This window comes from Gadus morhua, chromosome 16 (assembly GCF_902167405.1).
Source record: "Gadus morhua chromosome 16, gadMor3.0, whole genome shotgun sequence".
In the NCBI taxonomy this organism is placed as follows: Eukaryota; Metazoa; Chordata; class Actinopteri; order Gadiformes; family Gadidae; genus Gadus; species Gadus morhua.
The window spans coordinates 7,949,848-7,964,847 of NC_044063.1; the positions used below are offsets into that span (position 1 = coordinate 7,949,848).

At 47.7% G+C, this 15,000-nt stretch overlaps 3 protein-coding genes across 4 annotated transcripts in view; all 3 read left to right on the top strand.

The window, feature by feature from the left end:
* The window catches only part of exoc3l2b (exocyst complex component 3-like 2b), a 20,786-nt gene extending 19,681 nt beyond the window's left edge, over positions 1 to 1,105 (top strand). For both annotated transcript variants that reach the window (XM_030337196.1, XM_030337195.1), the window contains exons 14-15: positions 101 to 222; positions 696 to 1,105. In XM_030337196.1, coding sequence (XP_030193056.1) covers positions 101 to 222; positions 696 to 975 — 402 coding nt within the window. In that variant the 3' untranslated portion in view covers positions 976 to 1,105. The remainder of the gene's footprint in view (positions 1 to 100; positions 223 to 695) is intronic.
* A 2,186-nt stretch (positions 1,106 to 3,291) lies between these two features.
* On the top strand, positions 3,292 to 6,441 carry LOC115528839 (zinc finger protein 436). The gene is made up of 3 exons (XM_030337205.1): positions 3,292 to 3,599; positions 3,938 to 4,382; positions 4,668 to 6,441. The coding sequence occupies exons 1-3, from the start codon at positions 3,456 to 3,458 to the stop codon at positions 5,960 to 5,962; spliced, it is 1,884 nt and encodes a 627-aa protein (XP_030193065.1). The 5' UTR covers positions 3,292 to 3,455; the 3' UTR covers positions 5,963 to 6,441.
* Positions 6,442 to 6,551: 110 nt separating this feature from the next.
* On the top strand, positions 6,552 to 14,426 carry rnf168 (ring finger protein 168). The gene is made up of 8 exons (XM_030337215.1): positions 6,552 to 6,818; positions 7,515 to 7,697; positions 7,928 to 8,123; positions 10,133 to 10,203; positions 11,013 to 11,180; positions 11,553 to 11,623; positions 11,901 to 11,949; positions 12,613 to 14,426. The coding sequence occupies exons 2-8, from the start codon at positions 7,575 to 7,577 to the stop codon at positions 13,255 to 13,257; spliced, it is 1,323 nt and encodes a 440-aa protein (XP_030193075.1). The 5' UTR covers positions 6,552 to 6,818; positions 7,515 to 7,574; the 3' UTR covers positions 13,258 to 14,426.
* The last annotated feature ends 574 nt before the right edge of the window (positions 14,427 to 15,000 follow it).

Genomic DNA, 15,000 nt, shown 5'->3' on the forward strand with positions numbered 1-15,000 from the left:
ACTATCCTGTTCACCTATCCCATCTAGCACATAGTTCATCCGTCCCGGCTGACCGTCTGTCGTTCCGCCCTTCCCTCGCTCTGCCTGTCTGTGTGTCCAGGAGTCCCCAGCTTCGTGGTTGGACGGGGTCCTGTCCCACATCTCTGAGATCATCGTGTTGGAGGACGTTCCCTCCATCCAGATGGAGGTTGGGGTTCTGGTGCGAGAGTTCCCTGATGTCAGGTACTCTCTCCTTAACTCCTCTCCTTACCTTATCTCCTTACCACCTGTCCTCTTACATACTCTCCTTACCTTATCTCCTTACCTCCTGTCCTCTTACATACTCTCCTTACCTTAACTCCTTACCTCCTCTCCTCTTACATGCTCTCCTTATCTTATCTCCTTACCTCCTGTCCTCTTACATACTCTCCTTACCTTATCTTCTTACCTTACCCCCTCACCTCCTCTCCTCTTACATGCTCTCCTTATCTTATCTCCTTACTTCCTCTCCTCTTACATACTCTCCTTACCTCCTCTCCTTACCTTATCTCCTGACCTCCTCTCCTCTTACCTCCTCTCCTTACCTCCTCTTACATTACTCTCCCTACCTTATCTCCTTACCTCCTCTCCTCTTACATACTCTCCTTACCTTATCTCCTGACCTCCTCTCCTCTTACCTCCTCTCCTTACCTCCTCTCCTTACCTCCTCTCCTCAGGAAGAAGCATGTGTCGGCCATCCTGAACATCCGGGGGCTGATGCGGCAGACAGAGCGGCAGGAGATCCTGAACATCGTGACGGACATGGAGAGCAGCCCCGCCCCCATGGCCCGGAGCCGCGCCCTCTTCTCCGAGGTCCCGGTCACCCCGGAGGTCCACTGCCTCAACCTGGGCCTGAGCCGCGCGGCCCTGGCCATGTCGACCTGCTTCAGCCCCGCACGGCCCCCCCAGGGGTCCCCCCGCCGCCGCGCCCAGCACAACCCCGACGATGACCTCTGACCCCTTCAGGCCCAACCCCGACGATGACCTCTGACCCCTTCAGGCCAAACCCTGACAATGACCTCTGACCCCTCAGGCCAAACCCTGACCAGAACCTCTGACCCCTCCCAACAAGACCATGACCTCTGACCCCTCCCAACACAACCCTGACCATGACCCCTCCCAACACAACGCTGACCATGACCTATGACCCCTCCGAACACAACCCTGACCATGACCTATGACCCCTCCCAACACAACCCTGACCATGACCTATGACCCCTCCCAACACAACCCTGACCATGACCTCTGACCCCTCCCAACACAACCCTTACCATGACATCTGACCCCTCCCAACATTAACCTGACCTCTGAACCCTGCAAGTAAAATCATGACCTCTGACCCCTCAATGAACCACCATGACCTCTGACCAATACTGCAGGACACGGAGAAGGAAAATGACGTGGGGATGAATCGCTCTCCCTTAATGCATTAGGGTCGGCGGTAGGATAGGCTTAGTTAGTTTGTAAGTCTAATCAATGTTCAGTTTTCACATGCACAAAAAGGAATCAAGAATGTTTCTAGATCAAAGAAAAACTCATATTGATGATTGATAGATGGTTGCAATAATGCAGTGCCATTAGTCCCATGCACTTCCTATCTCTTCCAATAGCAGACATTCTGACACATTCCTATTGGACCGGCTCCAGGACTGATTGAGACTAAAAGACCGCCCTGTGGGGAAGTCTACCAGCCTGTTGTTCTGCAGAGAGAGCTGGGCCTAGAGGGTTCTGCCCTGTGTTAACCACAAGGCCGACCGGCCTAGGCTCTCCAGACACCTACCGGGGTTACAGCTGGTGGTCAGGGCCTTTGCTCTGCCATCAAGAACCCTTTCCAGTGAAACAGCTGCAGTGTTTCACCGCCGTCTTAAGATGAATCGTTCTACGTGTGGAGAGGTCTCAGAGTGGGACTCAGAAACTCAGAAACTCTCCTTGATGTCTGAACTTCCACAGGAACCATGACGCTAACTCTAACACCAGACACAAACTATGGGCAACCAGTAAACAAACAACCAACACTAAACAAGCAGAAGAGCCGATATGTCTGTGTTTGATTTAAGGTACGAGGTGATTGTCTCTGTGTATTTAAAGATCCACACTCTCTGGACAAGGTCTGGTCGTTTAAAGTCATGGGGGAGGATACAACTATGAGAGTAAAGTAGTTTTTCTTCTTGCATGATGCATCATAGTAGTAAGAGTGGTTAACACATTTGGGATAAGGCTTTAAGGCTTTGGTGATCTAAACTGATTGGTTGCTTTCAGACGCTAACGTCTTTGTGGTTTAACCACAAGCTGCACAACAGATTAATAACTGATTCTGAGATATATTGAAATGTACTGGATGCTGTAGAGTGCGGCCTTTAGAAGAAATAAACCTAAATATACTGGATGTTGTGTAGAGGGACTTTTAGAAAGTATAAACTTTAATGTACTGGAGGCTGTGGAGAGGGAACTTTAGAAATAGAAACCTTAATGTACTGGATGCTTTATAGAGGGACCTTTAAAAAGTAGAAACTTTGGGATGTAAATCTGGCTTCACCATGATTTGTTTATTTATTAGGGAGTTTGATTATATGTGATCTATATCACTTTAAAATGTGATGTTCCAAATTATTATGATTGTCACAGCTACTAGAGTCATCTCAATCCGATGTTATGAAATTATGTCATTGTAAGTGGAATGGATGGTCAGATGATGTTGGTGAATGAAATGTTCTTACCTGGCAATAACTTCAGAGAAATATATATATTTTTCATTCACAATTGTATCATGAAAGAACATCTGGGGATATGCGTTATTCGTAAGATTTTATTAATTGAGCTAGTTGGGAAATGTTAATAAAATATTCACACAAAATCTTGTATTCTATTTATTTTCTCTTTTACTCTGTGTACGCTTACCCTATAATATTGTTAGATATTATCTATATTATAACACCATAATATTGTGGTTTTATAAATGTTTCTAAAGCATGGTTTCATTAACATCACAATATAGAATACTGTAAGTTTGTTGAAGACCAATCGATAGCGTCAGTTCTATGCAATGCCAGGTATGACAGCTCTATATAGAACAGACCATTCGGTCTATGGTCCTACATAGAGCAAGGTTAAACAGATCTGTATAGAAAAGACCACAGGGTCTGTTCTATATAGCGATAGGTCTACCTACTCGATGAAGTACCTTGTGACTTCAGTCAGCCTCAGAGGTAAGTTTAAATGGGGACTTTTATTTAGAAATTTGGGTGAACCGGATGTGAACAGTGTAGCATTTCGTCTTGGATCCGGTAAGAGCTTAATGAGCAATATCAACTATCAAAGACGATCTTTCCATGTGATTTAAAAACGTTCTCCTGGCTGCTAGCTAGACGACTGAGGGCATGGAGCTTCCTTATACAGCATGGATCTATGTAAAATACCATGGATAAATCTAGTATACCATGGTTCTATCTAGTATACAAGAGGAGAATGCGGCCATGCGGACCTTCTCCTCACAGTCCTCTCTGATTATTAAACTATCTCTGGAGACCACCTTGTCCGTCCTGGGGCAAACCTGGCGAGAGGCAACGCCCCCTCTCTGGCAGGTAGACAAATGATTCAGAAAGTTATATAGATTTATAGGCATGTAGTCCCAGGGAATGGTTCGATTAATTCCACCCTTTTCTGTCCATTACATCCTGATTTGTTTTATTTATAGTTTTACCGTTTCACTGTATTAAATTTGTATGATTATATATTTGTTTTTGAATTTTTAATTAGTATTAGTATTTTATCACTTTATGTAAGCTGCCATTTATGCTATTGCTATGGTGAAAATACAATATTTTATAATATAGGTGATTTACAGTACTATAGTTACCATATTTATGTTTATTACTGTTACTAGTTATATGGTCCAGTAGTGATGCTCTGTAACTCCCAGTCGCAGGCTAGCAGTGTGGTGGACTCCATGGTGGAGCAGGCGGTCAGGAAGCTGTGTGAGGTGTTCTGGGAGCTGTACTCCACCCTGCTGGACCACAACCTGCCGGACCAGAACCAGCTGGAACAATACAGGAACCAGCTCCTCCAAGCCCAGCTGGACCAGAATCAGCTAGACCCAGACCGGAGCCCAGACCAAGACCCAGACCTGACCCCAGACCAGACTTTAGACCAGGGCCCAGGCCAGACTCTAGACCAGGGCCCAGACCAGACTCTAGACCAGAACACAGACCAGACTCTAGACCAGACTCTAGACCAGGACATAGACCAGACTCTAGACCAGACTGTAGAGCATGACTCAGACCAGACTCTAGACCAGGAGCCAGGGGGAGCCCCAAGACCCCCATTCGGTCTGATCATCAGAGATACTCCTGAAGACACAGTAGAAGGTAAATCTCTTCAACCAGCCAACTAAGCAGTTACAAACTCAACAGTTACCAATCAACCGATCCGTCTAAATTTGGGCCTTGGTTGTGTTGCCTTAACAGTGTGGAATGTGTGTGGATGATGGCTGGCCCGAGTTTGACTGATTGGACTCTGGGCCAGGTGAGGCTGCTAAAACCAGCCGTCATCCACACGCACTCCACATACTTACGTTCATTGGTGGTGATTTGAACCTCTCACATCCCCACGCCTAACCCTAAACCTTAACTCAAAGCCCTCCTCCAACACAGGAGCGAGCCAGGGTGTTGGAGGAGCGAGGGAGGAAGCGGAGGAGAGGAAGGAGCAGGAGAGGGAGAGGAGGAGGCAACGCTACAGGCTCAACGGCCAGCGGAGGCTGCCCCTGAAGAAGGAGAACCCCCTGTGCCGCGAGGAGGTCTCCCTGCCCTCCGCCCGGCTCCACGCTGACGTCAAGCGCTTCATGTGCGAGGTGTGTGGCCGGGGCTTCTCGCGGAGCAGGAGCCTCCAGGAGCACCAGACGGTGCACACGGGGGCCAGGGCCCACCCCTGCCCCACCTGCGGGAAGCGCTTCGGCACCGCCAGCAACCTGCGAGCCCACAGCCGGACGCACTCGGCCCAGAGGCCCTTCCCCTGCCCCCTGTGCGGCAAGAGCTTCAGGAGCAAGGTGGGGCTGGCCCAGCACGGCCCGGTCCACAGCGGCGCCAAGCCGTTCGTCTGCCCGACCTGCGGCCTCGCCTTCGGACTCAAGTACAACCTGCTGCGCCACCAGCGGCTTCACAGCTCTGAGAAGGCGTACCGCTGCTCAGACTGCGGGGAGAGCTTCTCCGGAGCCTGGGGGTTGAAGAAGCACTCGCTGGTCCACGGCGCCACCATGCCCTTCATGTGCGACCTCTGTGGGAAGACCTTCTTCTACAACTGTCAGCTGCTGAAGCACCAGCAGGTGGCGCACAGGAGCCCAGCAGAGGACGGGGACGGGGGCGGCGGCGGCGGGGGCACCAGGAGAAGGCGGGCGGGCGCGGCGGCGGGGGGTGGTGGGTTCAGCTGCCCGGTGTGTGTCAAGAGCTTCCGCAGCGCCGGCTCCCTGAAGACCCACCAGAAGAGCCACGACGCGCACAAGGAATTCAGCTGCTCCGTCTGCGAGCGCAGCTTCCACCTCAAGCACCAGTACCTGTACCACCTGCGGCAGCACAGCGGGGAGCGGCCTCACGCCTGCTCCGAGTGCCCCCGGGCCTTCTACCTGCGGAGCCAGCTGCTCCTCCACCGGCGGCTCCACAGCGGCGAGCGGCCGCACGCCTGCCTGAGCTGCGGCAAGAGCTTCCGCACGCCGCAGAACTACCAGCGGCACCTGCGCGTGCACACGGGCGAGCAGCCGTACGAGTGCTCCGTCTGCGGTCGGCGCTTCCGCCAGTCCAACCAGCTCAAGTCCCACACGCAGACGCACACGGGCGTCAAGCTGTACCCCTGCGGCCGCTGCAGCCGCGGGTTCTCCGACTCCAGGCAGCTCAAGAAGCACTGCTGCCCCGACCAGGGCCCGAACAAGGACTCAGGAACCTCCCTAGGAACATGACTAGGACCTCCCAGAACTCACTTGAACCCCACTCCACTAGAAGCACCCGAAAAAACCTGCCCACTAGAGCCACTGACCCACTAGAACCCACACCCAGCTAGGACGCTACGAAACTACTGACCCAGTAGAACCCCCACCCCATTTAACCACTAACCCACTAGAACCCCAACCCCACTAACCCACTATGCACCAGAACCCCCCCCCCCCAACCCTGTAGATGGCCAACTAGAACCCCCACCACCGAAGAATTATCGCAGCATCAATAAATCCATATCAATCTTTGATTAGTCTGACTTGTATAAAGATTTATAATCATGAATAATCATTGTGATCATTCATTGACTTCAGTGTCACTCGTTTTGTTCGTTCAAAAACATTTATTTATTTTGTGTTCATAACGCGTTCACAATTGATATTGCATTGTAATGTGCTATGTCAAAATTTATATTGAAACGAATTTGGTTGACTTGCGGCAACATATTCTGCACACAACGTTTCATGAAGAAAAATATGAGTTAATGGATACACGTAGCGATGTGTTATTAAACCACGTACCTTTTACTTTGAAAGGCAGTTTTGTTCATGACGTATGCCCACCATTGTGGCACTGGCAACGGATCCCGCGATACAAAGCTAAGCTATCAGGCTAATCTATATAGTTACTAAACTAAGTGATATTGATCAATGACCGACTTGAACCGGGTTGTATCATTCTATTGACAACAAGTAGTACGGGGGGGATCACTTGTTAAGTGCTAGTTCTGAGTTTAGCAACGTTATCTTCTGTCCTGGTGAATGTTTTGCTCTGATTTCGAAGTAAAGACGAGGAATAAGGAGTAATCCCGGGATCCTGACGGTGAGTAGTGTACCTACCTTGCGTGTTTGTTTTATTTAAAAACTACCAAGTAGAAGAACAAGTGAGTGAAGCTTAAGTGTTGCGGGAGTGGAGGTGCTAGGAGGAGACTACAGCAGTCCATTTGTCACTGTGGAGGTATTCGTAAAACTTACGGAGCCACACTATAAAACTATCGTAGCGTATGAAAAAAGTCAGTGGGGTTTCACGAGGACACATGCAAAAAGTACAGTGAGCACTTTACAAGACAGATTCGACATTTGAAAGTGATTTAAAAAGAGCAGTGTAATTGCGTCGTCAGCATGCAGTGGTGCAGAGTGACCAAATTGCTTGTGTTTATAAGTGAGGGCGTGTTCATACACGATCATAGCCCGGGAAAGTAGACCTTCTCCATTATCTGGAAGACAGACGGAACCATGGATGCGTGTTTTGACGTTTACCTACTAGAAACTAAACATCTGCTACCTCCATGCAGAGTTTATGATTGAGGGTGTATAATACATAGTGAATAATAGCGGGTATAGTGTATCATACAGATTGCAGATCACAAACCACACCTCTTGGTTCCAAGGGCGCGACTAGTTTAGTTCAGTAGGTTGGAGCAACACGGGGCAACCAGGCCCCTTGCAACGTGATGCCCTTCAGTTTGTTATTATTATAATAGGGCTGGTGCTGAGTCTGCTCTCCGTCCTCCGCCAGGGTGATGCCCTTTATCCCTCGAGCACCCTGCTGGTTTCCGTGGTGACGGGGAGAGGGACCATGGCCCCAGTGTCAGAGGGGCAGCAGGGGCGGCGCCTGGTCAGAGAGGACTGCCTCTGTCCAGTGTGTATGGAGATTTACCTGGAACCAGTCACCCTGCCCTGTCAGCACACCTTCTGCAAGGTAACCTGTTCACAACCTACCCTATGATCTACTGTAACTACATACAATAATAACATACTGTAACACAGCATGCCGTAATAACCATACTGTGACTACGTGCCATAATAACCATACGGTAACAACGTTCTAATAGGCATACTGAAACTACGTACAATAATAACCATACTGTTACTACATACCATAAAAACGATACTGTGACAACAGACTATAATAACGTACCGTATTGTTAGCCTTGTTTCCTCAAGTCGGTGGACCAGGCCACGCTGTGCTGTCCTCTGTGCCGAAAGAGGATCTCCACCTGGGCACGCCTCAACAGCCGCAAGAAGACCCTGGTCAACGAGGAGCTGTGGAGAGAGGTGCAGGACGCTTTCCCCCTGCAGTGCCAGCGTCGCCTCAATGGGGAGGAGGAGGTGGACGAGGAGCACGGTAGGAGGAACTGGAGGGAGGAGTCACCAGGAGAACTAGCAAAACATAATGTGACAACATACTGTATTTACTAGGGCTGGGAATCGATCCGAATTTCCTGGATCGATCCGATTCCGATTCATAAGGTCACGATCCGATTCGATCCACGATTCGTTCCGATTCGATTCGATATCGATCTATTTACAGACCTAATGCAAATAAATACTGTCCCATAGACAAAACAGCTCCATGTGTTTGTGATTGTATCTGTGTACGTGTAAGAGGGACACAGAGAGAGAAGAGTCAAGAATCAAGTATTTATTTTAGACAAAAATCCAAGTATTATTTGAATTTTTTTTTTTTTTTTTTTTTTTATTAATTAAAGATCGATCCAGACATTTTTGGATCGATATCGTGCTTTTTGAGCATGAATCGATATCGGATCGCGGATCGATTTTTTGAACACAGCCCTAGTATTTACATACTATTAGTACGTTTACATGCGCAGCTTAATCAGATTAAAGTCATAGTTCGACTATGCTCCTCATTCTGACAACTAGGTGGCGCTGTGCCCATTTCAACTAGTGGTAATAGAGCCACCAATTGACCTCTTTACGTCACTAGCAACAACAAACTCAGGCGGCCGCATCATTCGAGAAAGAGGTTTTCGGTAGACAGCTGTCGGTTCACTTCGGGTCCATGGCATTTCTCCGACGCTCCATTGTTCCGACCTCTCGGCCGCATAGCTCCTCCGGGAGTCCACATACGGCAACAATACCTTCCTCCTCCATGTCGTGTTCAAATCTGGAATTCAGAGAGTCAAAGTCAGAGTTCTTGGGTGAAATCGAAGTGTTACACCTTTCCTGCTGTCGGCTCCCAGACCGTAGTCGAGGAGCACAGGAGAGTGGTTCCCTCCAGGGCCGATGTTCTCTCGGGGATAACACCCTTCACATTGACCGGCAGTGGGTCTGCTTATAGGTCAGAGTGAAGCGGCCACCGATTATTGACAGGCTGGGTACTTTATTCGTAGTTCCACTGACTTAACAGTACACTTTGCACAGACACAACCGGACTCGTTCATTCACTAAACTGACATGCGCAACCGCTCGCTCATCCGCTCACTCGCTGAAGTCACTCACACACACACTGCCATTCTCACGCACACACATATGCTACTCTCGTAACACAAGCATAGTGTGTACTGAATACATGTTGATGATGATACACTACTTATAGGGGGTAACTACACGGCTTTCTCCGTCTTCTTTGCCACATTTTTAATTAAAACGCAGTTTCTCGGTTTCCGACGGCGACAACAACACGACTATCGTCTCCTTATACTTCCGGCTCACGGCCCCCGGGAAAAACCTCGAACATGCGCAGAACGCATAATCCGATTCCAATCCGATTGACCGTATACATGCACGCTCAATTAAACTAACAATCGATTAATCTAGGGGTCTTAATTCAGCTACGAGTAACTCAATTCCATTCGACTTTAGTCAGACTAAGGTGTATACGTACATGCATCTCAATAATCCAATCATAGTCGGACTAAGCCAAAAATTCGACCCTATTGAGTGTCATGTAAACGTATTGTGTGTGACAACCATAATGCAACTACATACCATAATAACATACTGTAACTACATACCATAATAACCACCCTGTAACAACAAACCATAATAACCATGCTGTAACTACAAACCCTAATAACCATACTGTAACAACGTACTATCATAGCCATACTGTAACTACAGCCAATAATAAATAAACTGTTACTACATACCATAATAACATACTTTTACAACATACTGTAACTGCATACCATAATTACTATACTGCAGCTACATACCATAATAACCCTACTGTAGCTACATACCCTTATAACATACTGTAACTACATACCATAATTACTATACTGTAGGTACATACCATAATAACCCTACTGTAGCTACACACCCTTATAACATACTGTAACTACATACCATAATGACTAACTGTAACCATAGTAACGTGTTGTGCTACAGCGGAGTCCTCGAGGCCTCGAGTCTGCCAGCCAGGAGAAGTGAGGAAGGAGTACGAGGACCAGGTCTCCAGGGTACGGCCGAGTCTTAACATTTACACTTTAGACTTCTGGTTTTATACTCTACCGTTTTAGTTGGATACTTTAGACTTCTAGTTGTACACTGAAGAGTTTTAGTTGTGCACTTAAGGGTTGTAGTGTATACAGTTACACCCTCAAGTGCCATAATACACGGATACCAACAAAATACCATGTATATTGATTTTGGAGTAATATATTGTGGGGCAGTACAATGTTTATTGTATCTCAGCATCCCTTAAGTCGATACCTGGGCTCTGACCAGTCTGTTGACTCCAAGCAAACTGTATTTGACTTCTTCAGCCAGTAGGGGGCACCGTAGTAACAGCGTCACAGAGCTGTTGACCCACTTATTGTGGTAACGATCGTGGGATTTCCCAAATAATAAAATTGACACTTCTAAATGCAAACATATGTTTCTATAAAAATGTTGCTGTAACTAAGATATTCACAGATCCTTTTTGTCCCAAGGACAGATTATGCTTCACATGCATTTTTAAGATATTACCACATTGTTAGATTGAATCTAGGGCCTATCATAGCCCCTCTCAACACCGCTTGTTCAGCACGGAATTGGGTTACTTCTGGTGTTGGATGGTCAGAGGTATTGACCAATCCCGATCAGTGTCTCTGTGTGAAAGGGTGATGTGGGGGATCTGTGTGAGAGGGCATTGTAATGGTCTAGTTGACGTGTGTGTGTGTGTGTGTGTGTGTGTGTGTGTGTGTGTGTGTGTGTGTGTGTGTGTGTGTGTGTGTGTGTGTGTGTGTGTGTGTGTGTGTGTGTGTGTGTGTGTGTGTGTGTGCAGCTGGAGGAGGAGCGTCGTGTGGGGGAGGAGGCGGAGAGCAGGGCAAGTGAGGAGTTCATCCAGCTCCTCCTGCAGGAGGAGGAGCTGCGTTTGGCCCAGGAGAGAAGGCGGCAAGAGGAGAAACTTGAGGAGGACGAGAGGCTGGCACGCCTCCTCAGCCAGGAGCTGGTCTGTCTGTCTGTCAACCTTTCTGTCTGCTCGTCTACCTGTCTGTCATTCTGCTAGTCTACCGGTCTGTCTACCCGTCTGATTGTCTGTGACTGCCTGTCCATCTGTATGCCGTTTGTTGTTCTACCGGCTGTCTGTCTGTCTGTACCTGTCTGCTGATTATGCTAATGATATTTTTATTATATATAGTATGTTAATAATGTTGACTAATAATAGTAATGCTGATAATAGTATTTTGTTAATGATTATACTAATTAATAATATTTGTTATGTTGATTTAGGTTTAATTCTAGTAATGGTAATAATAAAGTTATTTAATGTTAATAATCTTATCCATGTCCAGTACTAATTCATGCTCTGTCCTCTGTACAGAACTCCTCTCCGGTGTCTGAGCCTGCTTCTTCTCATGCCAAGATAAAACCTGCCCCTGGACAAATAGACAGGTAGGAGGAACCTACAGGTGGACATTAGACAGGTAGGAACCTAGTGGTAGACAGGTAGGAACCTACAGGTGGACATTAGACAGGTAGGAACCTAGTGGTGGACAGTAGACAGGTAGGAACCTAGTGGTGGACAGTAGACAGGTAGGAACCTACAGGTGGACATTAGACAGGTAGGAACCTACAGGTGGACATTAGACAGGTAGGAACCTACAGGTGGACATTAGACAGGAACCTACTGGTAGGAGTGTGTTTTGAATATTTTTTTTATGATCTCCAGGTTCCTGTGTCCACTGCCTCCAAGACCAACCAGTTCAGTCACCAACAGGGTATGTCTCTCTATCTCATGTCTGTTTTTCTGTCTCTCCTTCGCTGACTGGCTCTCTTCGTGTGAAGTGTAACTGCATTTCTACAGCACTTTTCAAACCCGGGGTCAATTAAAGCTCTTTACATTTATTGCCTTGTATTCATCCATTCCTTCAGCCTTTGGTACCTATCCATACACCGATTCACCCAGTCACAGCGGTGTCAGCTATGCAAGGCAACAGCTAGGTCCTTTACCTGTTATTTGGTTTGGTTGATTTTCAGCACAGAAGGGACTTATTCTTGTGTTTGTCTTGTGTGACAGTGTTTATCGCAGTTAGCAACCGGGTTAGGTCAAACTAGTGTGGGATCTAGGGCTGATCTTGGTCAATATTGAAATCACGATTATTCAATGTTATTTTTGAGTTTGAAAACTTGAAATTTCGCTTTTTAAGTAATACAAAAAATAATAATGATACACAAAATGGTCAAAAAGAAAATGTTCCAATCTAAAATGATTTACAGATATGTATCCAGCTGTTCTGCCCTTTCTATAAAACATTGATAGAAAAAAATAAAAAGTTGATCATGTTAATGTGATCGTTTGACGCTGAAATCAAAATTAGATTAATCGCCAAGCCCTAGTGGGATCCTTACTAAAAGTGTACCATGCCTTCTGTCCACCCTAGGACAACATACTGCTCACCCCCCCACCCCCAGACATCACCAGACCAGCTTCACCCAGACACCCGGACACCCCCCGACCGGCTCCCCCAGGAGACCCAGACCAGACCGAAGCCCCCCCCGTCCTGACCCCATCCTCCAAGAGAGGCAGCGTCCATGTGGAGACGGGCCCAGCCTCCTCCTCCTCCAAGAGACGCTGCTCTTCCCACCCCAGCACCTGGCCGCACCAGCAGGTCTCAGACGGTTCTGGAGTCCGAGGGGGCGGGGAGGGGGAGGAGGAGGTCTGTGTTCTCCTGGTGGAGGAGCTGAGCCGGCAGGAGGAGGCGCTGTTCGGCCGCCGTCAGCAGGAGGAGCAGGACCGTCTGGTGGCTGAGCTCCTCCAGAAGGAGCTGAACAAGGAGGAGCAGCGGGCCTTCACCGACCGCAGCAAAGGCTCCGCTGACCCTTACCAGCTGCGCCGCAAAGCCAGAACCCCCAGCAGAACCTCCTCCTCCTCCTCCTCCTCCAAACGAAATGAGGTGGGAGCAGAGCGAAGGGCTACTCCTAACAGACAGACGGCCAGCAGCTCAAGCTCCGGCCCCGCCCCTCACCTGCCAGGGGCCAATAAGCAGGCCTCACTAAAGGATATGTTCCGACGCCTCTCCAACTGAGATCGGGACCATCGGACCTTAGTTTCTCCCCCCACGCTTCCTCCCTGCTAACATTCATTGCCAAGTACGTTAGCATCATTACACTGCTCGTAGCGCACAGTATACTGTATGTTGGCATCCTAACACTGCTTCTAGCGCACAGTATGCTGTATGTTAGCATCCTAACACTGCTTGTAGCGCACAGTATGCTGTATGTTAGCATCATTACACTGCTTGTAGCGCACAGTATGCTGTATGTTAGCATCCTAACACTGCTTCTAGCGCACAGTATGCTGTATGTTAGCATCCTAACACTGCTTGTAGCGCACAGTATGCTGTATGTTAGCATCCTAACACTGCTTGTAGCGCACAGTATGCTGTATGTTAGCATCCTAACGCTTCTTGTTGCTGACAGTTTGTTAGCATAGCATCATAATGCTGCTTGTTGCGTCAGGTTTACAGTACGTTAGCATCATAATGCTGCTTGTTGCGTCAGGTTTAACGTTTACAGTTCACAGCATGTGATTGCGAGACTGATATGAGGGAGTTGACCTGAATGCGATAAGGTTTGCATCAGCAGTTCCTCTAAATGTTGCAGTTACTCTGGAAATAAACTGCCCACTGGTAGCTGTTATGTCTTGGTCTGGTTTGTTACAGGAACTCACTGGACACCGGCTCAGATCAGGCCTGGAACTATTGTCCGTTAACTACCGCTCTCTCCTTATTCCCCCCTCAAACAATGTAGGACAATCCGTCCCAGGTATGTACCCTGTCCGCAGGGCCTAATATAGCCACGAGATCAGGGAATCCATCCTTTGACTTCTTCTGCAAAGTCTGGGTTCGCTCAGCTCATCTTGACCAATCAGAGAAGGTTACCATTTTAGTGTCTGTTCCACTTGATGTGGTGAGTCAGATGCAGTGCTGCATAGACCTGAGGATCTGCTCTGTGATTTTGCTACAGTCAGTTGGAGGAAATAACCAATCAGCACGAGAGTCTGAGTCATCTGAGAAGCTGAAGAACAGCAAAGCAGCATATATATTGGGGGTGTGACGACATGGCCGTTTTTGGTCCATACCCAAACTTTATAAAAAATGAGTAAATGACATTTGACATTGTTATGAAGATGCTGCTTTATATGAAGAAAATGTATGTAATAATGTGTAATTAAAATATGAATCAATCGTGTTTACACAATTTCTTGGTTTAATCTTGAATAAATAACAAAAGTAACCTGCTAAAAGTATATTATAAGCAAACATGAATAGCTGAATACTATTTTCAAAGTCGCGTTGGAGTGGTGTTATAGCCTACTATAAGGTGTCAGAGAAGCTTAACCCTCTCTCGGACGCAGCAGGCAACCCCTGCCCAGACAGAGCTCGCTTTCCGGGGCTTTCGCTAGACGCTACAAGAACTCGAGCTACGGTACCAAGTTGTATGAATGAGATGGGGAGGGCTGGACCTGAGCCGGGCATGCAGCTGGATCTACAGGTGGAGCTGGGCAAGGTCAAGCTCCACCCATTGGCTCTTCTGCAATGAGGAGTCTCTCACTCACAGCTGCAGCCGCTGGTCGACTGTTTCTTGTTCACTTCGACATTCAGTAAACCAACCACACACAGTCTTATTGCATCCATAGTAGTGAACTAGATCTAGGATCTCTATTTTTGTATTGACCATTCATCTCGGTGGCAGTCTTCGTCGGCGCTACAAGACAATGCTTAATTGCACTGCGTGACGTGAATATAGATTGCATTTGGTCACATGAG

What these genes read in the sequence shown, in the direction of transcription:
- rnf168 (XM_030337215.1), top strand. Translation starts at nt 7,575, where the DNA reads ATGGCCCCAGTGTCAGAGGGGCAGCAGGGGCGGCGCCTGGTCAGAGAG. An exon ending in GGAGGTGGACGAGGAGCACG is followed by an intron (nt 8,124 to 10,132) that starts GTAGGAGGAACT and finishes GTTGTGCTACAG; the next exon opens with CGGAGTCCTCGAGGCCTCGA. An exon ending in CCAGTTCAGTCACCAACAGG is followed by an intron (nt 11,950 to 12,612) that starts GTATGTCTCTCT and finishes TGTCCACCCTAG; the next exon opens with GACAACATACTGCTCACCCC.
- LOC115528839 (XM_030337205.1), top strand. Translation starts at nt 3,456, where the DNA reads ATGGTTCTATCTAGTATACAAGAGGAGAATGCGGCCATGCGGACCTTC. An exon ending in CAACGCCCCCTCTCTGGCAG is followed by an intron (nt 3,600 to 3,937) that starts GTAGACAAATGA and finishes TGTAACTCCCAG; the next exon opens with TCGCAGGCTAGCAGTGTGGT. An exon ending in TCCTGAAGACACAGTAGAAG is followed by an intron (nt 4,383 to 4,667) that starts GTAAATCTCTTC and finishes CCTCCAACACAG; the next exon opens with GAGCGAGCCAGGGTGTTGGA.